General features: G+C 40.7%; 1 protein-coding gene across 1 annotated transcript; it reads right to left on the bottom strand.

The window, feature by feature from the left end:
* Positions 1 to 358: 358 nt before the first annotated feature.
* On the bottom strand, positions 359 to 17,174 carry SUCLG1 (succinate-CoA ligase GDP/ADP-forming subunit alpha). The gene is made up of 9 exons (XM_054203155.1): positions 17,018 to 17,174; positions 8,197 to 8,300; positions 7,198 to 7,314; positions 6,460 to 6,672; positions 6,314 to 6,371; positions 3,905 to 3,988; positions 3,116 to 3,267; positions 2,407 to 2,595; positions 359 to 1,442 (listed from the first exon to the last, which is right to left on the bottom strand). The coding sequence occupies exons 1-9, from the start codon at positions 17,067 to 17,069 to the stop codon at positions 1,416 to 1,418; spliced, it is 996 nt and encodes a 331-aa protein (XP_054059130.1). The 5' UTR covers positions 17,070 to 17,174; the 3' UTR covers positions 359 to 1,415.
* Between the last annotated feature and the right edge of the window lie 3,048 nt (positions 17,175 to 20,222).

Here is a 20,222-nt window from a genome sequence, read left to right as displayed (position 1 = left end):
TATCTGTTGTCATAGGCTTTCCCAAATGATTTACCGCTCAATACTGCTTTCAGCCATCTAGGGACAGGACGTCAGGTTCATTTGAGTAAATCATACCAAGGTGAATAACACAGCATCTGGTCTCTGTGTCCTAAGGCCTGTATCATCCGACTGATGCCCGACCATGTATGAAACATTAATACACATTCAGTGCAGTGGAGACACGACCTGTCCTTTTATGCATTTTGTCAGGGCTTAACTCTAGGAATTGTAGATGTCAGCATCAAGATACCTGCTCACTGCTTGCATCAGGAAGAGAAATTCCACAGGCATTTGAGTAAGAAAACGAAGACCAATTTTAAACAAATAACAACACGAGTTTTTGTAACAGCACCTTTATGGAACACAAGGTTAGCTTTAGACAAGTGCCAGGTTACATGAATTTTCAGTCTTCTATATAAAGAAAGCAATCTTGGGTTTAGTCCATCCCGATAAAACTTGTAACACTCATTTATAGGCACAGTGCTTGGGCTATTTCCAAAGTAAAAAAAAGGGCTTTCCATTACAGTGCTGGGAGTGGTTAACAAGAAAAATACCTTATTACATTCTTTTCCAGAGAATAATAATTCTCCTTCATTATGTCCCAATGTTATGAGGATTTCAGAACACACAAGCAACATAATCCTAGTTAAGATAAAGAGGAAATTAAGGTAATGTAAGCTAGAGACCAAATCATTTTAAGTTACAGACAATTTTGAATATATATTTGCACAGGAAATAAGATTCACTTTTGTTAATAAAAATTCCATCTCTCTACACAAAAAACAGAATTCCTTGCCAGTAGAGGACTACACTGTGCATGGCTCATCAGCCTTGAAAAGAAAGTCTGGACTTCAGGTATATCCGGCTACGTGGATCAACAAGCAACCCCTTCAGATCCAGCAGCTTTGGTTTAATGGACGGAAACTTTGGCCTATTGTTCAAACAAACGTACTTGCCAGCAACAAACAAGTAAGACTGGATTTTTTAAAAATAAAGTGAAGTGTGATATGTGCATAGTCAGTGCCTTGATCCTTAAAAGCATCTCTATAAGCGACTTTACCTTAAAATGGGCAGTGCTTAAGTTATAAAAGATTCAGACCTTCAAGGCTGATTATTTTGTTTATGACGGTTGAAGAAATGGCTCTGCTTCAGGAATTCAAAAGATGAATCAGATTTAGTAGTAGATTTATTAATTTGCTGTGATTTACAATGAGGTGATCATGTCTGAACCAAGGAGACATCAAAACAGGTTTAGCCAGGAGGTTTATGGCTTCCAAGTCAAATTCAAAGACCAGTGTCAGTCATTTGGGCAACTGAAGATTAGCAGACAAAAGATAAGCGGAGGCCAGGTGCTGCACTGATGTTTTGGAGACAGTATTCCAGAGTGTCTTCTCTTACAGCAATTTCCTTTTCTCAAACTCCTGCAAATAGCACACAAACATTACAGGTATGAAAAAAAGAAAAGGTTTCTATTACTGTTTTATTTAAAATTAATTTGTATTTATCATAGCAAATCTGATTTCAGAATTAAAAATTAAAATATAAAATGCATAATGTGTGCAAATTAGAGGAAAGGAGGATAAGTACTCTCCCACCTCACACTAAGAAACCAGCTATGAAAAACCAGTAGCGCTAGACTGCACTCAGACTGCAGTGCTGTCAAGGAACCATTTGCTCCCAGGCACAGCATAACAGGCTTGAAAAATACTCACTCTGCATAAGAACTGCAGTAGAATCCTTACAGTAAAGGATTCAAGCAATGAAGGAGAGATTTTTATTTTAGTAAAGGAAAAACACAACAGAAGAATCCCACAGCAGCCTGTGAAGATACTATACTACACAGTCACCACAGGAAAAAAAAAAATACCTAGCACAGCTGAATTATGTATTTCCTCTAGCTGTGAAGCAATGCCTTTTTTTGGATCTGAATTAACGAGAATGCAAATAATCCTATTCCATACATAAGTTTTTCAGCTGTATGCATTCAACCGTAATTCTGAATTAGTACTTAAAATAAATAGACCTATATGCCAAGGCTTTCCTTCCTCAAGTACCCCATTTTCAAAGAATGTTTTCAGATTTTCAATTAATTCAGGTTCTTCGCATTCAGAAAACACAATTCAACAAGTTTCTACACTTGAAAGCAAAATGTAATCTCTTCTCTATTTTGCTGTGTTTACTTTTGTATAAAGGCAACATTACATAAAACTACGTGCACATATTATCTATGTAATAACTGCAGCTTGTTCAGTCAATAAGAGTTCTTATGTTTAACCAAGTTCAGAGCAACAGAGTATTTGGGTGAGACGTACTCGCAACTCATATTCCCTCAAAAGTAGCTTCTTGCTCTGTTTGAGCATGAATACCAATTTCCAAGAAACGAACCTTGTAGATGGTGCTGCCTAGCTGAGCAGGAGACATGCTGACGACAACACCAGCACTCTGAAGAGCAGCTATCTTCTCTTTAGCTCCACCCTTTCCCCCAGCAATGATTGCTCCAGCATGACCCATCCGCCTGCCCGGAGGAGCAGTCAGACCAGCTATGAATGACACTACCGGCTTGGCATTTGGACCCTGTGAAGAAATAAAAGGTACTGTGTTACATGGGGGAGAGTGAGATGAAAAGTAATTTCAGATGGCAAATTTTATTTATTTATTTTTTTAAATATCAACTAGCCAGGCAAAGATATAAAACAGCTAGAAACCTCAGACAACAACAAACCAAGAGTCTGAAGAGTGGGGAATAGTTTCTCTCCTGATAAGCATCATAAACCAGAAGCAACCTGAAACTTCAAAACATCTCTCTACAGATCCATGTATATTACAAAAACCAGAATGTTGACTAGAAATATCACTACAGGATAAAAAAAAAAAAAAATCTAAAGTCGACATTGCTCTCCAGTTAGATTTAATCTCTATAAAGCTCCTAATTTCAACTCTTTCGCTTTAATAGAAGTATGACTGTTTGGGGTTTTTTTGCAAATAGAGATTAGAGATTGAACTGAGTTTTCAATGACATTTCAAAAGATGTTTAACTGGCAAAAGAAGTTGTCTATCTACCAAGGTGCCTGGAAGCAAGCTGTTTAAGACTTACAGTATTATTTTCTTTCAAGAATGCTGCTGCATCTTCTTCAGCATTTCCTCCAATTTCCCCAATCAATATGATCCCCTCAGTATGAGGATCCTTCAAGAAGACATCAAGGCAGTCAATAAAATTAGTTCCATTGAAAGGATCACCTCCAATCCCTGAAAAAAAATTATAGCCACAAAAAAAAAGACTAACTCAAAAAAGTGATATTGCATTTACAATAAAAGTTTCAAAGTAAATTTCAGCATGGAGAGTATTCCCAAAGGCTCATAAGAAGGGCAGCTCTGAAGGCTCTTCCCAAGTCAGAGCATGATGAATTCCTGCTCCAAATATCTCCCCCACAACTTACAGAAAGCTTTAATATGGGAATAATCACCCTTCAAACCATAAGGAAAATACTATGCCTTATATAGAGGCTCTGTATAAGACGCAGCAGGACTGAGACCCCAGCTCTAGAATCTTGCTGTAAGAAAACTGAATTTACTTAACATATCCAACTAAATGCCTAAGAATGCCCTATCCTTTTATAATACTAAACTTTTAAGAAAATATGTTTCCAAATTGACATCATATTTTCTGGCAGTTTTCCGTTCAAAGCTGTTTTTTAGGCTTTTATTAATCTGATGTGGAAATGATAATAGAGAAGGGTTATACTTTTCACAGCACAAAGGGATCTCATTTCTCAGTATAATTGCCATTCAACAATTTCTTGCAAAAAGAAATTATTTTGGATTTCTTCTTGTAAAGAAAAAGCAGATTAGTCTAGGTGCAACAGGTTGTTTCTGAGAAACCTACCAACGCAGAAAGACTGCCCCAATCCAACTTGCGTTGTCTGATGAACAGCTTCATATGTCAGAGTTCCAGATCTTGACACAATACCTTTAGGAAAGAAAGTGAAATAAACTTAACACTAACATAGGCATGAGACTAGAGGCAGCTGTTCTTATATTCAGGAAAATCACCTTAATAAGCCAAACACAAGATGCCAGGTTTTCCAGCTGTCCTTACCAAAACATGACCACTCTATATAAGATTCTATCTATACTATTTCTTGGTTGGCATTTTTTGAGACTTAATTGTCAACAGACTAAAAATGCCCAGAAATTCAGTAATAATGGCTGACACAGCATTCCTCATGCTGCAGCCTTACCAGGAAAGAAAACTAAAAACAGAAGAGAAGAATATACTTCTTGTCTTGTATGCAAGTAGCTGTGCATTAAACTTGAGCTGCAGCTCAACAGTTGTCAAAAGAAATCCATATCAATCACATCTCCAGTATGGCCAGGGACACAAGAGATCCTCCAGAACACAAATATGCTGCACAAAGGCAAATTATCACTATTAAGGTATTTGTAGCTGCAGCTCACTGCTCTACAATACGCATTCAGCATTTACATTACAATATTACAAGAGACCACAACCCTAGTTTTAAATTCAGGATGGAAGGTAATACAGAGCCTAGATCAGGGGCAAAACATTTGCATGGGTTTTTTTGGTCATTTTTTCTAAGTCAAGATTTCTGTTAGTACTACAAGAGGGAAGGTTTCCAGGAAAAACAGACATCATCTTCCGTCTACTTCAAGCCATCTAACAAGGAATATAATAAGTATATTGAATGAACAGAGGAAAAAATACACCACTAGACTAACAACTTTAGTTTTATCAACTCTTTATACTGTTGGACAGCACAGGCATCTGCTGGCAAAGGTTTTTTGCTTGATATGTTTGCAAAGGACTTCCTGTTTACTATTAAGATCAGGTTGCCTCAGAGAAGCTATAGATAAAGGTCCAAAGACCATGGCTATTTTTATAGCTTGCATCCCAAAATGATCAAATGATTCTTGGACACCTCACGGTAATAGAAAGCTGGGGAGCATATCACCAAAGGTCACAGTGCTAGATGAAGCTGGGAGGATGGCAAAGTTACATTTTTATTCCCTGATCCTTGGATCACCACTGAAAATGTTTCCAGGAATGGTGGGGCAACTGGATTCAGGATTTAAAATATTCTTTTGCACTTGATGTGCCTTGCATTCGGATTCTAATATATTGTGACTACAAGACATTTCTTGTAGATACTCAGAAAATCTTAACAGAACTTTGATTCTGAAGGGAGCTCAGGGCAATGTCAGCTGACGTTATCTTTTACAGTCACAGAGTAATGTGTTGATGGTATCTGCAAAGGATATGATTGCAGTCATCTGATTTTTCAATTCCACGTTCATAGGTACTTCTGAAAGCCAGAGGTGTTAACACACCTTCCATCATTCACTAGGTACAGCTTATTCACAACTCGGAAGTGGTTAAGTAGTAAGAGTGTTTTTCATGTTAGAAAAACTGCACCAAGTCCATGTAGTTAACAGCACTGAACAGATCTTCCCTCTTCAGTAAAAACACTTTTCATAAAAAAAAAAAAAAAAAAAGTGTTACAAAGGGTACTGTGCTCAAGTTAAACTGGTTACCCCACTGACAGGTAACAGCAAATGTGCCGTCTACAACGTTTCTGAAGCTCTATTTAAGTACAAATGCATATTCTGGAAGAATTTTCTTTATAGCTCCCGAATGGCATTATTTTAAAAACAACCAAGTTGTAATTTCTATAGGTTAGAACAAAGAACCAATAGAAGTCAGGACACTAGACTTGCGTGCGATAGGGTGTCTAACCAATACATGATTATGAACAAGCCACTGCCTTTCTGAACTTAAATCTGCTGTCTGAGAGGTGTGTATATTTGTCACTTACACTCGCCATGGAATAGTTGTCTAAATTATCGTGTTTTAAACTTGCCTGTAATCTCTTCTCTCTGCTATAATACTGAGCTCACTATAGGTGTAGGATCCTAGTCCTCAGGAGTTGAGCTTTTGGAAGGAATAGCGTTGGAGAGCTTAGTGGTCTGAAATCCGAAGATAAATGCAGGTATCCTCAAAGGACAGTGTTAAGGAAACCAAGTCAATCACATTACCTAAGGAAACTTCTAATTATTTTGCCTCTACCAACAGTACTTAGTATGTGCTATGGTAGACTGACTGATTTTGGCCTTCAGGATTGATAATAGCAAAGTTCACTTACAAACTGAAGGACAGACAAGCTGTTTATACAGCATGTCAATTGCCTCCAGGGCAGGATGCGACTAGCCTCATTAATACAAACAGTAGAGTACCAAACTTTCGTTTTAGATGATGCATAAACATTCAGGAACTCACCAATTCTTCCCTTCTTGTGAATGTGACCAGGCATGATACCAATTTTACATTCTCCAGGCTAAGGAAAGAGTGGGAGAAGTCAGATGGAACATTCAAACCATCACTAAGACTGGTTCAGCCTTGGAGCAAATCCAGAAGTCACTTACATTGATGACTCCAGGGCAGTTCGGGCCCACTAGTCGAGTCTTATCCTGCCGAAGCAGTCTATGTTTAACCCGAACCATGTCCTGCTGGGGAATACCTTCAGTAATGCATACAACTAAGGGCATCTCTGCATCGATTGCTTCATTGATCGCAGCAGCAGCAAACGGAGGAGGTACATATATAACAGTGGCAGAAGCACCGGTTTGTTCTTTGGCCTATAATGGACACAGTAAAAAAGATATTGAGCATTTACTGGGGCCAAAGAGAACATTTGTCAACTAGTCGTTTAAAATATGTCCATTCACAGGCATAAACTAAGTAAATGGATATGTACTAATTTACTGTAATCAATGCAAGTGCTAAATTCATTGAAGATAGGACACATACAGCGCAACTAGGGAACTGAGAACTAACCACTGTCTGGAAAGGATCTACCCCTTGAACACCCATTATAAATACCCTTAGATAATAGTTTGCTAAAAATTCATCATACACACCAGAATCAATCACAAACTAGTTGCATGCATAAAGTAAGTGTATCCAGACTCTGTGAACTTCACAGTGGAAGCCAAACTCATGCTTGATCACACTGAACGCTTCCTCTTTTACAAGGCTTCTATTTCGCTCCTTGCACAGTGACATCCATGGCTCAAACGTTTGTCTCTCCAGTGTGAGCAATGAAATAGGGAGCCCTTCAGCAGCATTAAACTGTCTGCCCTCCAGTCATTGCTGCAAATTACCTCCTTCACAGAATTAAACACAGGCAGACCCAGATGAGTTTTTCCCCCTTTCCCTGGAGAAATTCCTCCAACTAGATTGGTGCCATAGTCCAATGCCTGCTGGCTGTGAAAGGTGCCCTATGAGAGAAAAAATAAGTTAAAAGGCATGTAATAGCCAATTGAATGAACCAAAAAAAAATTTGTTCTCTATAATTCTGAAGGCAATTTATGTCACGTAAATTTACAATGAGAAGGGAAATTTTCATTACATATATACAATTAGTTACTTTGAAGAGCACATCAACATATTTTAAGTGGATTCATCATATGCTATGCTTTTTATTTTAAATCAGAGCACTGTGGTTGCACACTAAAGTATATTTTGTTGTGTGTTGCTAATACACCTGCAGACATGGCAGCCACATTTTATTTTCCACATCAAATCTGGCAGATGACAAACACTATAATGAAATAGAAGACATTAGCATTCTCATCCATGACTAGCTGATAGTTTTAGCAAAAGCAGTCTTCTCTCCTTCCAAATGTGTAAAAGAGTGAATGTGAGAAAATTATTAAGTATCCTGAAATAAAAACAGAAATTTAATTCATAGGCATTGACATTCAAAGGCATTTGTGAAAGACGTACTTTAAAACGGTAAGGTTTTTGTATTTTTTTGCAATTTTCCCTTTACAAAGAAACCCTTTCAGTTGTATACAATAACAAGGCTTAAGACCAAAATCAACAAAAGAAATCAAGAGTAATATAATAGAGATAACTCAAACCCAAGTTTTAAGCTTATGTACAAATAGGAAAAAAAAAATATCTAGTCTACTGAATTTAAGGAAAAAAAAAAGTCTATTTGGACCAAAGAAAGTAAACTACAGTGCTGAAGGGACATTCCTGATCATGAAGTCCAGCAAAGCCAGTATATAATCCCTTTTTATAGGTTATTATGGTTTTTTTGGCCAACTAACTCTCTGAACTGAAAGGGTGATAGAAGGAACAGTTCATATACATACCTGTTTGCCTGTAAAACCCTGACAGATAACCTTTGTATTTTTGTTAACATACAGATTTTTCCTTGATGCTGAGTAGGAACAGTGTCGTACTCCATTCTGTTGCACTAGATAAAGAAAGAAGAGAGAGCAAGCCATTAATCCACTGCTTTGTTACACTCTAAGTCACAAAACGTTCTATCAAATAAGCATATACATAGAATCATAGGGTTGGAAGGGACCTCTGGAGATCATCTAGTCCAACCCCCCTGCCAGAGCAGGGTCACCTAGAGCAGGTTACACAGGAACGCGTCCAGGTGGGTTTTGAATGTCTCCAGAGTCGGAGACTCCACCACCTCTCTGGGCAGCCTGTTCCAGTGCTCTGCCACCCTCAAAGTAAAGAGGTTCCTCCTCCTGTTTAGGTGGAACTTCCTATGCTCAAGTTTGTGACCATTACCTCTTGTCCTGTTGCTGGGCACCACTGAAAAGAGCCTGGCCCCATCCTCCTGACAGCCACCCTTTTATAAGCGTTGATAAGGTCCCCCCTCAGCAGTCTTTTTTCCAGACTGAAGAGAACCAAATCCCTCAGCCTTTCTTCAAGAGAGAGATGTTCCAGTCCCCTAATCATCTTGGTAGCCCTTTGCTGCACCCTCTCCAGCAGTTCCCTGTCCCTCTTGAACCGGGGAGCCCAGGACTGGACACAGTAATATTAATACATATTAATGCTTACATCAAAACATTAATTGATCCAGTAGTTAATGTTTCAAAAGTAGCTCTGAAGGTTTTAAGTATTTAAGATTGTTTAATCTAAGATATTAAACACCCGTAGTTCACTCTACCTATCACTGCAATTACTGGGGTTTGCTAGGAATCAAGTTATGTATTTCTCATAGCGAGTACTTTAATGTCAGAACTCCAGTCACAACAAACAGCAAATCTTAACCACTATTTTCATTTGCAAATGAATACATCTCTGTCCTCTAAGAACTTTTGCAAAGCGACAAAGCCAAACAAAAATCCCAATATCCCAGAGGCTGTTACAACATAGGTACATCACACCTTCTGCGAACATTGCACATACTAGACACAGTAGCCATATTGTCCACACTAGACAATGAGAGATACTGAAGAGGTCAAGGGTCCCTCAGCCCAGGTGAAACCTAATGCCAAGACATACAGCAAGGGACCTTTTTCCAACAGATGCCCAGCTACGGGAGCTTAGACATCACTGCTTGAAATGCACTTGGGCTTGTAGGGAAATGTAGCTCTCCAGAAACTCCACTAGAACCATTTTCAATTTAGTTCTCACCACTCTGGTTCTGAAAAAGACAAAACAACACAGCTACAGAAAAACAGCACAGTGAATGTTGGTATAAAAAGAGACAAGGAGAATGACTGCATCTCTGCTGAAGGGAAAGGTACGTTGACATAAAATGATTAAAAAAAATAAAAAATGCACAGAACATTACCATGCAAGAAAGCTGGAGATGAGGAGGAAAAAGAGGTCTTTAGTAAAAGAAGGATGCAAGCATTGCCTATATTATTCATTGCTATACGCTTTTTCAAACACCATAGTTTTGAGGAGATCAGAACCAATTTAATCCCTGCAAGTGCTTTAGATAAAAAGCTTACTTTGTGCCTAGAATGAACATTGGAGGGTGCAATCCTAATACAGAAAATTACACCAGTATGTTACTATATATACCTCCTTAGCTCTTTTAAAGCTTTACCACATAAGATATGAGGAAGTAAAAAGTGAAGTTAAAATAAAATTAAAAGATTCTGTATCATTGTCCCTGGACTGTTCATGCCTGAACAAGGGAGGGATTTTTTTTTTCCCTATTTCTAGGAAGGAAGCAAAAGCTATTAAGTTGGAAAAAAGAAAAAGATATTCTTCAATATAAACTGCTAACGTACAGAATTTACTAAGATGCATTATTAACATCTTGTAATAACACAATTTCTATGTGGTAGAAAAAAAGCCCAGAAAATTTAAGATCCATGTATATATACATTTCTATCCCAGAGCTACACAGGACTCTTCCACAAGTATTTTTGCCAACTAAATTTTAATGATACACTGCTTTTATGCTTTATTTCTATTCAATAAAAGTGAGAAGAAAAATAAAACCATGCCAGAAGCAGCCTACAGACATCAGTGATATTGGTAAATCTAAAGTCCTTACTATGTTCTTTAAAAGTGCTGACAGGAACACAGGACTTTAAGCACCTCCTGCCATTCTCTAAGGAGCAGTGGCAACACCACCACAAAGTAAAATTCAGCTAGATTTTGAAGAGAAACGTAGACTAGCATGAAGCAAACTTGTAAGAAAAGTTGTAAAAGTGCATGTCAGCTTACTGACCTGCAGGGTTTTAACCTAAATCACATCTTTATCAACACGCACCATTACAGAACTTGTTACACTAAGGAGAAATACAAGGCAGTAATGGACAAAATACATCTGAAGCTAAGATTTAATGAACAGGGTTACAAGGCTGTCTGTGGAAGGATAGAGAAAGAATCTTGCTGTTCAGTGCCACAGCTACAGAAGACAGCACAATATGGTCTTTGCACCTGGCCAACAGCTTGGCCTTCCGAGGCAAGGCTGCAACACCCTGCAGGCTGCACCTGCGCTGCTGCAACACCACATCAGTCACACGCACAACTGGCAAACAGCAGCCTGTCTCCAGCAAAGGAGAGACAAAATAAGCAAAGAAACAGCTGGCCTGCTGGTTAGGAGAGTGAGGCATCGGCCTACCTGATCTCAGACATTTGGGCAATCCCTCACGGGCATGGGATACGACTGGGTGAAACCCAACCCTGAGAAAAGCAGAGGATGACCCTCCCTGTGAAGAAGCTGTTACAGGCATGACCTACCACTAGCGATGCCTTGTGGAGAATGCTCAGGGCTGTGACAAGTACAGGAGCGCAAGTTTTGAAAGCCCTCTGATGGGCCTGCAAGGGTAAAGAATAAACAGGCAACACTAAACTAATTCAAATCTAAGTTTTACACCTATTGTTTGTGCTACAACACTGACAAGTCCACCTGCAAAATAAGAGAGGGCTGCTTGGCAGGCACACAGTGCGCACTCAGTAATTTCAGTATTTTGGAAAAAAAAAAAAAAAAAAAAAGAGATAAATAGTCACTCCTTTCTCTATATCATGAAAGCAATTCTACAGTCCCAGTTCAGCTGTCTGTTCGATACCCATTTTCAGATATTTATCACCTTGCACAAAAACGTTTTTGAAAGCTTAAGTTTGTCAATTCTCTGTTTTGAGAAGATTATATAGATATATTTTTCAAGGATAAGAAGCTTTTGAGCATTTTCCAACCTATCAAGGTACCAAAAAAACAAGTTTTGGGCACTGGTAACTTAAGAGACAGCTTCAACTCCAAGCTTTGTACGGATTTACTCTTGAAAACTGCATGTGCTTCTTACATTACTGAAGAGCCCTGGTTCAGAGAAAATACGTCTGGTTCAAAAAAGCCTGGCTATAGGCTTGAGCCATTTGCTGTCTTCAGAGAGGCAGCTTAGCATGGGCACATGTCTAGGGAATGATAAGTTTTGGATGAAATAAATAAATAAATCGATCACCTTGCACTTTCTGGGCTGGATGTTTATGGGTTTTGGGGGGTTTTAAAACTGACACGATAGAGCTTCGTATTTCTCCCCATGGCTTTGTCTAAAGCAGAAAATTTTGCCCCCGCTTTCCAGCACATTAGAAGCAGCATGACATCGATCAAGATGAGGTTCTGCTATACGTGGCACAAACAGCAAGTCCCGGGTGCAAACAGCTGGCAATTTAAATAGATATTGATATAGATAGATTGAAATAGCTGATATAAGATGAGAAGGTAACAGGTGGAAAATCGAAATGGCACGCCTAAGTTCACAGCAGGTAAGAGTCAGAAATAGAATCGAAGTCTCAGTTTCCACCCAGGACCTTCACTCACTAGCTCACACTGCTTCACAACTTACAATGCCTGTTCAGCCAATTGCTTTTACTAGCACAAATCAGGGTGCCAGAGTGTAAATGCATGTTCCTTCAAGACGACAGGGAGGGGGGCGAGGGTAAGAAAAAAAAATTTGCTCTTCCCATTACCGGGATACAGCTGCGACCCAGTAAAAGCTGGACTCATTGGTGATGCTATTTTAATGCACATGGCTAAATTACAGGCCAAGTTACAAAGGTGCAGGCTTCAGATGAAGACCTAGAGCATAAGAACAAGCCTTACCAAATCCAAATCTTGCAAAAGCACAGCAGAAATGCTGTATTTTGCTAAATCAGAGTTCTAGCATAACATTACTGTTTCCAACAAAGGCCTGTAATAGACCCTTAGAAAAGAGTATTAAAAATAATAAGAAACCGGATAGTCTTTCCCAGGCAATCCCTTTCACTTCTGCCCCATCTCTGTTCTGTTTTGCATAGTTTGTGGTTTAAAAAAAGGTTATGCAAATAACAACATGCATTTATTTTGGCTTTCCAGTAGTTTAGCTTCTACATAGCTGAAAAGAGACGTACTGTGGCAAAAAGCTATTTTAGTCCATTGTACAAGACAATCAAGTAGCTATGAAAAGTAATCAAATACCAAAACCCTGCTGTCCCAGGACAGATTTGAAAAGAAAGATCTAAATTTTAGCAGAGGGGTATAAGCCTGTATGTAAAACAGCAGTAAAGAAATATTCATAGAAACTAAGGGACAGAATTACCTCCAACATAGATACTGCTGGTAGCTCCCGTAGGAAGAAGACCCCAGCCAAGCCCACAACTCACTGCAGTCCAAGTTCACAGGAAAATCCATCTACACTTACTTCTTAAAAGAAAACTTACAATTTGTAGCCTTGATCAGGGCTTTAAGCTCACTTGTGTATTACAACTAAAAAGCCTTTCTAGAAAAATACACTATTATTTATCATTAAGTCACATATTAAAAAGAAAACGGAATCCTTTGCATGGTATTTTAAAGCCCACATCAAATGTAAGTATTGTTTACACTGAGCTTTCAGGCAGTCAAAGAGCAGCAACACTCCCAGCACACTGGGACACACCAGGACACTCCCAAGCACAAATCTCATTTAAAATGATAAAACCCAAGCTACATTTGTCCAGCTTAATTGTGTTGTGTGAACCAGCCCAGCTGAGAGTACAGATACTATGGGCTAAATCTCTTCCTCACTCAAACTTTAGAAAGCTGAATACTTGTTATTTTCAGGACTTCTTGCAAGACTCCCTCCCTTGCTACGGACAAGAATTTAAGTCAGTATGCCACTGTCTTGCCCACATTTATCCTAGACAAAAAGAAAAGAAAGCTTGGAAGCTGAGGCAGCACTCAGGCTGCTCACAAAATGAGTACAATACAAGAACATGGTAAAACAGCAGAGATTCCTTTCTAGAAGAACACAAGCAGATATCTATATTGCCAGAAGACTGGTAAGTAATAAATTAAATTCTCCCTCTGAACAGCCAGAGAACATGGAAATGAAGGAAGATATTTCTTTTCCTTTCTATCATCTAAATAAGGAAAGAGGAAAGCCTTAGAAATCACACGGGCTCCAATACGAATGAGCAAATTGGAGGTCAGTACAAGGGGAAGAAGTGAGGTGCAAGAAAACATCAGGGAAGGACTGAGGTACAAAGAGGACTAGTCAAAATACTAAAAAGTTGGGTTTCTTCTTTCTCTCTCACACACACACTCTTACTTTCAATCAGTTACAGTATTTCATTTTGTTACTGAGAAATCCTTCCAATATTCTGTACATGTTGTTTAATTTGTATTTTTATGACCATCTCCCTTCTCTCTTCTCTGCCTACAAATGCATGGCCTGAAGAGAACAGGTCAGAAACAGTTCTGGACTGCTTCTTACATTACCGAAGAGTATAGACACTAAAAAAAGCGGCAAAGACTAGTATTGCAGCAAATTTCAGAGTTTACTGACTAGAAGCTTGATATTAACAAGAATATTCCACATGCAGTTTCCCATCACAGTCCTTTGTTAGGTTTTAGTCTTCATTATCAGGCCATATGTATATATTCACACTATTACATTTGGACAATTCTCTCCTCTTCCCAAACCCATCTACAAAATTCACCCTTAAAGGTATCAGTTGCATTAGAAGATAATCCTTATTGACAGAGAAGTTTTCATGCTATTGAAGGACTGCTCAAAATATCTTACTCCCAGTTTTAAGGAGGATTATGTGCTCAGAGACAGATTTGTAGGTATCGCTTCCCAGCCTCTTTTGTCTCACTCTTCCTTTGCTAAATTCCTGTTAATTATGGAAACCCCAATCTATGAACATGGACTTGAGGAATTAAATAAACTAATCAGCCTGTAAAGGACAGATGCAATGACTATGCTATACTTACCACATTAAAACAAAACTAGGACTAATGAGGAAGTGACATTCAGAAAATTTCAATCCTTTCAACACACCTCTTTCCTAATCAAAAATCCCCGCTCATTGCGACAGACATTACTGGCTACAGGGGGTCACGGGAGATGTGATGGCATTTGAAAGAAAAGCTTTCTCCTGAATTTATGAATCTGAAACAGAGTGAAGCATCTCAGTGAATCTGCAAGCCTGCGGGGAAACAAGCATGTTCTTCTCAGCACAAATCAACTTTCTTGGAAGGCAACAAACTGTTTTACCCCATGTATACTCCATTAAGAACATTGTTTGTGAGGTTTCCTCCCCCCACAGTGCTTACATAAAAACAACTAGCAAATTCTTCAGTTTGGATTGTTATTTCTGCAACAGTTCTTTGCCAGGGTTATTCACAGTATTTACTGTAATCCTCTAATCTAAGAGCTCTACAAAGCCTTATAACATGCCCCGCACATAAAATCCCTTACCCTGATTCGCAGTTAAGGTGCCTACAAAGACTTTCTTCAAAGTGTGGTAAAGGCCAGCACAGGTGGTTCTCAGTGTTCTCAGCCAACCTTTGAGCAAGCACTTACCATTCATTGACATATTTCATACTATGTTTTCACAGCTTCCTAACCGCACCTCACAGATACACACCTTGCATGTTACTTCAGCAATACACCAATAAATATAGATATTGCATCTCTTTTGCAACAGAACACACTAGCAACTTATGATTTTAAATCACCAAGAGAAGCAGATGTTAATTATTTCTTAGTGAAAATGTACGTACAAAGTCCAAATTTAAAGTTTCACCAGTCTCTTAACATTCTGTAAAGAGTATCTAACCAAACAAAGAAAGGTTGCCGATGAAGGACTACTTCATCTGCAGGAGGTTTTTTTGTTTGTTTGGGGTTTTTTTTTTTTGTGTTTTTTTTTTTTTTTTTACAAAGCCTTCATGGATTGTTGCAAACAGAACACTTCTTAAGCTTCTTAGACCACTTCTTCCCATCTACCCCCAAAAATCATTCTAGGCATTCTTCCCCAAATCTCTTACTGCTATCTGTAAAGAGAAGAACGCAAGGTTTTAACACATAAAACTGCATCCAAGAGTAGCTTTTCTGGGAGTATAAATTAAGCTAAATTCGAGGTGCTACATTCCCATCTGTTCCACTCCATCAGAACCAATTCTCATCAGACTCAGGGGAGCCAAATCAAAGAGCTGAACTGACAAAAATTAACAGTACAGTAAGAAAATACAGTTTTCTGCTTCTGCTCATGGAGGACAAGGAGTAGGAATGGATAATTGAGGGGGTGGTAGGTGTGCCACAGGAACAACTCAGACCAGCTTAAAATGTTGTGTCATCATGTCATGAGACCCTAACCTGCAAGTTACCACCTCACCAAGACAAAACACTTTGCGTGCAGTGAAAGAAGGTCGGTTTAAGTCTGTCCATTTATTTTTCAGCTGCAAGAGCTAAGATTAACGCACCGATTCCTTAGTCTAGATTCCAAGAAACAGGTCTTATGCCTAGGCATACCCATACTGATTTCAGTAGAGGATGTAGCATTAACCACACAAAAAAACATACTGAAAAGAAAAAAAAGGCACTTTATTTTTTATTGTGATCTTCAGAACAACACATATAAAAACTTTCAAGCTGAAGCATTAGTCTCAGACTGCTCATGTTCTCCATAATTAAAGGCTAATGTTCTTACTCTTGACAATAAAGAACAACTTTGCTAACTCGTGTTGAAATCACAGGACAATCTGGGGACCTCAAGAGGTCTCTAGTCCAAACCACCAGTAGAAGTGACTAAATCCAACTCCACCAGCTTCCTCAAGGCCTTGTCGAGTTTTTAGTATGTCTGGAAAGAACAGAGAGAACAACCTTTTTGGGTCCCCATACCTGCGGCTGACATCCCTCAATGCAAAAACTTTTCCTAACTTTTAAAAATAGCTTTCCTTGGAGCCACGTGTGCCCGCTGCCCTATACTACTGAGCACCCCCGAGAAGAGCCAGCCTCTGCCTTCCCTCCACCTAATGCTCTGGAAGAGCGACAGACGGCTCTGGGGAACAGCCCTCAGACCCCACCTCGGGCCGCCCTCACTGAGGATGAGGAGGCCCAACTCCGCCAACACACCGATGCCCGGGAAAGAGGGTTGTTGGCCGCCCCCCGGCGCCCACAGGCCTAGCGACGCCCCGGTGGACAGACAGGACGCTACCCTTCCGCCGGGTGACCTTGCCCCGCCGCAGGCCCGGCCCCTTCTTCCCCTCCCGCGGCGGGCGGAGGCTGCCGGGCCGCGCCGGGGGCTGCCCCACGCTCGCCCCCGCCTCAGGCCCCGCGGCCTAGCGCGGAGGGCCGCCGCGGGGGGAGCAGGCCGCGGCAGAGAGCGGTTGCCAGGCAGCGAGGAGGGCCCCGCGGCCCGGTGCGGCGGTGCAGGGGGCGGTTGTGCCGGCGGCTCGGTACTCACGGCGGAGGAAGCGGCCCAGGAGGCGGGCGGCGGCGCGGCTGCAGTGAGACATCGTCCCCTTCGGCAATGACACCGGCCCGGCGGATCGCGGCGGGCGGGCGGCCCTGCGCGGCGCCTGAGCACTGCTTTCCCCGGCGCGGCAGCGGGCAGCCCCGCGCGCGGATTGGCTCAGCACAGATGGCCCCCCCAGCGGCAGCAGCCAATCAAGGACTAGCTAGCGGGGCGGGGCCGGAAGTGGCCCCGCGGAGCATTGTGGGTGTGGTAGTCCGCGGAGGACTCGGGGGAAAGGCGGGGTGACAGGGCCGCGCTGACAGACCTGGTGCCACCGCCGCAGGACGGTGATAGCCAGCCCTCATCGCTCCTAACTTGAGCTAGATTCAGGCCAAAACCAGTTTTTGATGGGTGCGCGCTGGGAGTGCTCCTTAAAAGCCACCCTGGTAGGTGAATAGGTGGTCAGTGAAGGTGAGGAGAAGCATTTGCAAACAAGCCAAAGGGGGTTTGCAAATGGGGAGGCCTCAGCGCGTGCTGTGGCTGTGGGGGCATGCAGATGCCAAAAACAGTCACCTTTCTTCAGGGAAAGGTGGTATCTTCTAATTGAGCAACTGATCTATAAACCCACAAACAAGTTAATTGGTCAATCAAATATTACTTCTCTCTAAATACCTGCCCTTGTTTGTTAGTAATTTGCTTGAAGCACTGCAGAAGGAGAGCAAAACCCCTGTCCAGTGTGTGTGCCCGGCACACATTAAATAAACACTGCGAGACACAAGGACGAGACAAGGAGGACACAGGCGATGGTCCTGGGAAGAGCGACTCAGCTGTAAGGGTCAGTCCGATAAGCGGCAGTCCTGAGCGCCCACCTCTTTCTTGGGGCTACATGGTTTGAGAGCAAATAATTTTTAAAAACAGAGGAGAACTGACGATCCCCTTTCTTATTCACCAGAGGCAGTTTACTCATCTGGCTGATCCTGGGGCAGGAAAAAGAGCATATTTGAATAAATCAAACAACACAGTTCTGAAACAATAGTTTTTTATTTCCTCCCTACAGTGATTCTTAACAACAGCATTTTCTTTCTGCTAAACTTCAGGGGGCATTTGTTCCGGAAGAGAAAATGGTTAATGAAGCACAAGAAAGGCTCAGCTTCTATTTTTTGATGAGCGAGTTTAGGCAAACATTCACAAGAAAAGCATGCGTCAGGCACAGTGTTTATGGGAGAGGCATTTCCAGGGCAAACACAGGATATGTCTGTACTTGGGACTTGTTGGAAAGTTAGAAAAATCAGGGAAAGCTGTGAAGTCATCTCGTTTATTTAAAAAACGTGCAGTTCTTGCAGCCACAAGTGATCGGTGTCAGAAGAAACCACTGAACTCTACCACGAGGCTTCCCACAAAGGGGTTTGAAAGTGCTTTAACTTCTACACAGCGGAGTGAGACAAAGTATTCCTTTAGGACAAAAGTAAACATACAAAGTCATACTATGATTTCATCCTGGTAATTTAATTCACTTCATGACCATAAAAGTGAGGCCACAATAAATAAATGAAGCATCCAAATGTTCAGCATCCTGTGAGATACATGTGGTCCCCTTAGGAGGACATACACACTGATTTTATAAGGAACACACTCACTGCTAAAAGAGTTATACCAGGATCTATTTCCAAATCAATTTTTCCTTGACTTGAGGCTTTCACTAAGACTCTTCTGGGGTTAATAGAATTTGAGTTAGATGCCACTGTATTATCATTCTGTATACATTAAGATTTTGGTTTTAGCAGTTTCTCTACAAAACCCTATTTTCAGGAGGGGGAGAGGGAGAAGCTGATCTAGAAAATAACACACAAAAGAAATGAGTGAGACTGGATAGCAGAAAACCAAAGGGAACAATAAGAACCCCAGCTGTTTCTAAGTGATCCCCCTCGGCTTGGTTCATAGGTGGCAGCCACAGGCAGGATTATGCCTCTGCCAAGGGTCAGAGAAGAGTCCCAGTCCTGTCAACGGGGGGATCTGGAACTTTTGACCCCAGCTAAATCGTACAGTGGGTTATTCTTTCTCTCCTTTTTATGTTGAGCTATGCAGTATCAGAAGTCTCTCTGTTGGAGTTCAAATGCACTGAAAATAACTCAGGCATGAAGTCAACCAACATGACAAAATAAGGACAACTGTAATTTTTTAGTGTTTTTAATAGCATTGTGTAAGATGGGGGTTTGGTTTGTTGATGGGGTTTTTTTTCAAATCTCAGTAACAGAAATATCTCTTTAGTCATTTGCATTCAAAACCTGAATGCATATGGAGTCTTTTGAATCTTAATTAATGAGGCAAGTTATTAACACCCTAACGGTAAAAGTTTCAGGGTATAGAAACCAGCTGTACAATATATAATTGGCCAGGCATACATGGAATTGATCAGCAATAAGCCTATTTTCATTTGTTTTAGCACAGTGGTTTGGTTCTTGTCAGAGAACACTCTGTCCCACCAAGGTTAATTTAGTTGATTTAATCAACTGCCTAGAAAGAAACCATTCAGCCCAGGGAGGGACAATACAGCAATTAGCAATGTTCAGGTACTCATGACAGAGTCTGCCTTACAAAGTTCAAGGCAGAGCCAGTTCTAATGAGATAGCCAAAGGATTAAGAAAGATTTGGGGATTTAATCTAAGAACAATACTTTTCAACCACTGCAGAAAGCCCAAAGGTCAGATAAGGGGTGGAGTCTCTCCCTAATGCATTTTTAAATAAGCACCTTCGTTTTAAGAGCAACATAGGTCCAGGAGCTGAACCTTATGAAAATCACACAGCCAGGGACAAACTGAATTCTAGTGAAAACATTTTTCTTGCTTGCTTACTTGCAGTTGGGCTTTAATCCTGTTGGAAAGCGGATCTTCCTGATATTAAACATAGGACTTTCTGCTTAGTATCCCTCTGCGGAGGACTCGACCTTCAGCTAGTAAAAAGCCCGAAGGAACATGATGTTAATGTTTACCTACCCGGGAGTTCCAGCCACAGAAGAAGACAAAAACACCCTGTCTGCTAATATTTTCCCTTTTCTAGACCTTTAGATGAAGCAGAGGTGTGCTGCATGCACAAAATTCAACTTCTTTTGGTACTTCCTTAAAACTTTCTTGTCTTCTTTTAGATACTGGTGGGGCACTTGATGGACCCGGGTGTGGTGCTTGGCCAGCTCCACGCTTTCTCTAGGTCATCACTG

This window comes from Rissa tridactyla, chromosome 5, assembly GCF_028500815.1.
Source record: "Rissa tridactyla isolate bRisTri1 chromosome 5, bRisTri1.patW.cur.20221130, whole genome shotgun sequence".
NCBI classification, from domain to species: domain Eukaryota; kingdom Metazoa; phylum Chordata; class Aves; order Charadriiformes; family Laridae; genus Rissa; species Rissa tridactyla.
The sequence above is the reverse complement of the archived record's forward strand: the minus strand, read 5'-3'. Positions and strand labels throughout refer to the sequence as shown.

Excerpts from the sequence above, each read along its gene's own strand:
- SUCLG1 (XM_054203155.1), bottom strand. The coding sequence starts at position 17,069 with ATGTCTCACTGCAGCCGCGCCGCCGCCCGCCTCCTGGGCCGCTTCCTC. Across the intron at positions 7,315-8,196 it reads AGGGTTTTACAGGCAAACAG|GGCACCTTTCACAGCCAGCA; the intron begins GTATGTATATGA and ends TTTCTCTCATAG. Across the intron at positions 6,372-6,459 it reads ACTGCCCTGGAGTCATCAAT|CCTGGAGAATGTAAAATTGG; the intron begins GTAAGTGACTTC and ends CTCTTTCCTTAG.